The 5847-nt window shown below is 38.6% G+C and overlaps 1 protein-coding gene across 1 annotated transcript in view; it reads left to right on the forward strand.

Moving 5' to 3' along the window:
- The window catches only part of psmb7 (proteasome 20S subunit beta 7), an 11661-nt gene extending 6211 nt beyond the window's left edge, over positions 1–5450 (forward strand). Inside the window, exons 4-8 of the mRNA XM_019862946.1 lie at positions 1971–2111; positions 2213–2328; positions 4072–4130; positions 4228–4379; positions 5276–5450. Coding sequence (XP_019718505.1) covers positions 1971–2111; positions 2213–2328; positions 4072–4130; positions 4228–4379; positions 5276–5387 — 580 coding nt within the window. The 3' untranslated portion in view covers positions 5388–5450. The remainder of the gene's footprint in view (positions 1–1970; positions 2112–2212; positions 2329–4071; positions 4131–4227; positions 4380–5275) is intronic.
- Positions 5451–5847: the final 397 nt, after the last annotated feature.

Below are 5847 nucleotides of genomic sequence, written 5' to 3' on the forward strand. Positions count from 1 at the left end.
ATAATAATAATGGATACCAGGGTACCGTACTATACGGAGTACAGAGAAAAAAACTACTGGTTTAGGTTGATTTGGGAGAGGGGCGTGTTACACATGGGATTTTACAGTACAGTGGTACCTCTACTTACGAACGTCTCCTCATATGAAATTTTCAAGTTTCAAAATTCCTCAACAGGAAGATATTGCCTCTCTTGTTAGAAATTTCATTTTGTTAGAAATTTCATTTCTAACAAGATACAAAAGGCAAAAAATACAGTATGGCCTGCTAATCGCAGCTCCGAGTTTCCTGAACACAACATACTTCTAGCTGCTCTGCCATTGGCTACTACCGAGCATCATACTGGCATCCCATTGGCTAAGAGGGACCTCTACCGAATGTGTCTACGTGTGTAGATAGATAAATAGAAAGATATGTGTCTATGCGGTGTCCTCGTCATTCGCCCCTTGGGCCATGAGGCGTTTCGATAGTTTTACTTAAATGTGAGTCACCCAGAAAAAATGTTCAACAGTTGGCGATCCCTCATCCGCTGATGTTTGCCTTGGGCATTTTCGAAGGATTGCAGGAAGTAGACAAAAGAAAACGTCCTTGGATCAGTTCTTTACAAAATGCCAGGCAAAAACCACTTCTGAGAGAGAACATGAACTAAAGAGGGCAAAAAATGATGAGGACGCACTTTAAAGTTAAATGACCATTTTTATTCTTTACTTTGTTCTTTGTTTTTTTCATTATCCACAATTCTCATTTATTGTGCAATAATCTAATTGTCACATGTATTTGTTACACGTTTTGATGCATTTTTATGCTTTAGAAAACATTTATGTCTGAATTTTGCAGAGGTTTGGAACAAATTAGGGCATTTACATGGAAAACGTGTCTCTACTGACAAAGTTTTCTTCCATAACCAATTAATTTCGTAATTTAGTTGTTAATTCTTTTTGAATATCCTCAAACCTTTCTTTTCCTACCTCAAATTGGTTTTAGGCACACACAAAAATAATTAAAGCGTGAATGAAACTACCCCAGTTTCTCATTGGAACTACACACAAAATGAATGTGCACCCCCATTCATGCTACATGAATACCTCCACACCCACCTCTGCAAATTTAAGTTGGGTTAACTGAATTTTAAAATATTGTCATTCTCTTTTTAAGGATGGTGTTGTCCTTGGAGCTGACACTAGAGCCACCGAGGACATGGTAGTGGCTGACAAGAACTGCTCCAAGATACATTACATCTCGCCCAATATTTAGTAAGTGATTTTAGCCAGGTTATCATGCAACGCAGGTGGTCTAACGCAATTTTGTGTATTTAGTTGAGGCGCAGGGTTTGTGTGGTTCACCTCACTGGATTTCATTCACAAATGTGACACAAGTGTGGGACATTCCCTCTGAATCATTGTGGAAATAAATTGATTGAACAAATTATAATCATTATCAATATCTTTAAAATATTGATAATGATGTGTGTGTGCATCCGCAACGCCTGTGCTTCGCCCCCAACATACACACACACACAAAATGTGCACAATACAGGACAGTTTTCGTGACACTTCTGCTTGGGGATTTCCACATAAATAAATTTAAGCAAGTCCTCAAGTCTTCTGAGTTTGGCAGATGATGCAAAGTATTTTGTTTCAGCTCTGGAATACGATGCCCATGCAACTTTTCAGCCATTTTTCTTGAATTTAGTGGGCGGGTACTTCAATTCATAGGATCGCGTCTATGTCACAGGACAACCCGATTGGCATGTTTTCCTGCCTTTTGCATTTCATCGACGATTGTGTGATCGCCAACAAAAGGCATAGATGTCAATCTTGTACACATCCTTAAGTTGTAGACTCAGTTTCGCCTATCTTGTGCTCAGAACGTTGCATTTTGATGCCATTGGACCTTTTGACAAACATGTCTTTCCCTTGGTCTGTTACATCTGAAACAAAGTGCCATCTTGTTGTCTAATTTTATGATACAGCTGTTGTGGAGCAGGAACGGCCGCAGACACAGAAATGACCACTCAGATCATTTCCTCCAATCTGGAGCTACACGCCCTCTCCACAGGCAGACTGCCACGCGTGGCCACTGCGAACCGCATGTTCAAGCAAATGCTCTTTCGGTATACTGTATTGGCTTTATGCTTTTCCAATACCCTCAACTGTTTTGAGTCAATACCCACAAATACATGGATATGTTTTTGAGCCTTTTTTTTAATTTCAGGTATCAAGGCTACATTGGTGCTGCTCTGGTTCTTGGTGGAGTGGACTGTAAGGGTCCTCATCTTTACAGCATCTACCCTTATGGCTCGACGGACAAGCTTCCATATGTCACTATGGGTAAGTTTCACAACAGAAACCAGAATATGCCCCCTTTTTCAGATGCAGGTTCTATTTCACTTGCCAATTAATTGCTAAATTGTGCCAAAATCATCAATATTTTTTATGACATCTCTTCGCGTCTAACAACAAAGGGTATGTGGGAAGATTTGTTAGTTGTATTATTTTCAATGTTTTAGGTTATGTGTTCTGTTGTGAAAGCGCTGTCTAAATAAAGATGTATCGTTTTAGGACTTACATTTAACCTATCAAGTGATCAGAAATCGGGAGAAAACATAATTGGTCATTGATCACTATCATTTGGAAAAGGAGATATTTATTTATTTAATTCGCGGATTTGTCAACTGGACTCTAAACAAGTACGTTTTTTGGCAGGTAGGCATGGAGGAGGGTCTCGCCCAGTTTGCATGTGAGGCTTTGATGTGATTGAGGACTAACAGATGCCTCGAAGATAGCAATGTTGCATAGTTTATTTGAGATCACCACAGCTTTTGAGTAGAAGAAATAGACAGTTATCAGGTTTTGTTACCGACATTCACAGAAAGTGTTAGGCTTCTCTCAAATGTACAAAACTGACATTTATCTTGCCTGAACTCAGCTCAGCACCTTAAACCTCTGATTAAACAATGAATTAAATTCAAAACCACACATCTAAATTTCATCCCTTTTTTTCAAAAATGCTTAAATTGACAAAAGTCACAGAGCTCTTGAAGTAAAGCATTAATCATTTCGAAAATAACTGGAGCTGCCAGCAGCTTTAAAGGGCTCTCGCAGCCCTGATAACTTTACTGTAAGGGCACATTGGAATTTGAAATTTTTTTGAAACTGTACATCAGATTAAAAACCACTTCGATAAAATCTGAGAATCAGAATCATCTTTATTGGCCAAGTATGTAGAACACACAAGGAATTTGTCTCCGGTAGTACACGCTACACTAGTATCATCGATATCAAGCAACTACGATAAACATGGACATGACAAATAAGTGTGGAAAGACATTCCGTAATGTAAGGGTACCGTTGTGCGGTGGCACCACCCAATGACAGCTGTGAGACAACGTGCAAAGTATCAAGCAGAGCTAAAGTGATCAGTGGTAGAATCCAATACTCTAACAGTTGTGCAGTTGGTGCAGATAATGATTGCACCATTTTAAAGTGACCAGTAGCAGTATTTGTAGAAAACGTTTCAGTGTGCAATTGTACAGAAGTCCTTGAGCGCTTTAAAGTGTCTGGTGGTGTGAAATCTAGATCAGTGACAATGGTTCAAGTAAGTACAGAGCTGGAGCTACAATGATAATTGCGGTAATGCTGTTCAACAGGCGTGTGCAAAATTGCAAAGAGCCACGATACAGGTAGATTTGGGTTATTGTTTAGGGAGAGAGCGGTGCCAATGATTTTTTTCCGCAGTCCTAACTGTCCGTTGCAGTCAGATTTTGTCCTTTTTTTTGGCGGCCACAAACCAAACCATGACGGGAGAATACAGGATTCATTCGATGACTTCTGTGTCGAACTGTCTTGTCAATTTGGGATTCATGTGCACCGCTAATTTTTCTACTTGCCCTCAATTTTCAGGTGAAGTGTCACTGTGAACCTAGTTTTAAAAAATAGTCTGATTATATAATTACCATAGGTTTTTTTTTTTATGTTTTGTTTTGATTTTTGGGGGGGTTCTGTTTCAAAAAAGTTTCGCAATTTCAATGCTCTTTCTTTCCCTTCACCCACCTCCATTATTCTTTCTACAAGGTTCTGGATCCCTGGCTGCCATATCAGTTTTTGAAGACAGATTCAAACCTGGCATGTCGGTAAGTCAAACAAATAAACAAATGTTGATTACGCCAATCAAATAGCGAACTACTTTTCGTGTGTGTGTATTGCCGATCAAATGCATTTAATTTCTAGGAAGAGGAGGCCAAGGTGCTGGTGCGTGATGCCATCGCAGCAGGAATATTCAATGATCTGGGTTCTGGCAGCAACATAGATCTGTGTGTGATCACCAACGAAAAGGTGGACTACATCAGACCCCATGATGAGGCCAACAAGAAAGGTTCCAGGTCAGGAAAAAAAATTGTTTAGCTCTGGTTTTGTTCCTGTCTGAAAGTTATCTGCATTCAATTTTTCTTTCACGTTTTCTGTGCACTCTTAAGGTTTGTGCTAGTTATGTTGTCAGGTTTCAGTGGTTGTGTGTTTTGTAACATTCACCTCGTGCAGGAGTGTCCAAGTCAGATCCTCGAGAGCCCTTCATATCATCAGCTTATCAGCAAGCTTTGCAGACACCTAATAATGATCCTGATCATTTGAATCGGGTGTCATGGAGGAAGGAAGCATATAAAATAGGCTGAATAGGGGCTTTCGAGGGCCTTACTTGGGCACCCCAGACCTAGTTTGGTGGTGGCATATTAAATAACACTGGTCAACGGCAAATTTTAATCAGAGACAACTTAATGTGTTACTAAACGTATATTTGACACTGATTTGGAAAAATAATGTTTCTAGCATATCAGGATTTTGAGATATTTTAACTTTTCACTTTTAAGTTTGATCTATAAAAGCTTGCACAAAAACTGATTTTACCATGCGTTGGCCTTTATAGCTATGATGTTTCAGGATAAATTCCACCAGTTGCTGGACCTAACCATTTATTCATACTAAATATATTGCTCTATGACATACTATATTATTCCTTTTATATTTTATTAGTATTATTTTGAAAACCTGATGTGCAAGAGAAAACAGGAGGGCAAATTCTGAATAGGCGCAAGTGATTCATCTTGAAAAGTTTACTTGCATTTCAGATATTTTTAAAAAACTATAATTTGTGTAAATAAATGCAGTTGACAAAACTTCTCTGAAAAGTCATATCTTTAAATACTATTTTGTTATTACTTGAATGAAAGTTTTCTTTATGTTACTGTATATAATTGGTTAATATGTTCTGCCCCCTTCTTAGAAGTGGTGACTACAAGTACAAAAGGGGAACCACGGCTGTCTTGACAAAACTAGTGACGCCATTGAACCTGGATCTGATGGAGGAAAGTGTGCAGACCATGGATACTTCTTAGAGTAATTTTTCATTGTATTTTGGAAAATTGCATGCTAGTTGTCAATAAATGCAGCTTTCTTCATGCGTGTTCTTTTTGTTTTAACTAATAATGCTTTGGAGCAATTCTTATGAAAGTTGTAGTGTGAAATGATTGCAAGACACCGCCCGGTAACTGGATTTAATCAGAATCAGAATCATCTTTATTGGCCAAGTATGTAGAACACACAAGGAATTTGTCTCCGGTACAACACGCTGCATTAGTATCATAAACAAGGACATGACAAATAGGTATGGAAGGACATTTCGTAATGTAAGTGAACCGTAGTGCAGTGGGACCACCCAGTGACAACCAATCTTCACCCTTGGATTCAGGCAAATCATTGTTGATTACGTTTAACAGAGATGAAAGTGGACTTTTCTGAAAATTCCGGAAAAAATAAATAAGTGTGTGTGTGTATGTGTATGTATATATATATATA

This window comes from Hippocampus comes, unplaced genomic scaffold, assembly GCF_001891065.2.
Source record: "Hippocampus comes isolate QL1 unplaced genomic scaffold, H_comes_QL1_v1.1 scaffold223, whole genome shotgun sequence".
Taxonomy (NCBI): domain Eukaryota; kingdom Metazoa; phylum Chordata; class Actinopteri; order Syngnathiformes; family Syngnathidae; genus Hippocampus; species Hippocampus comes.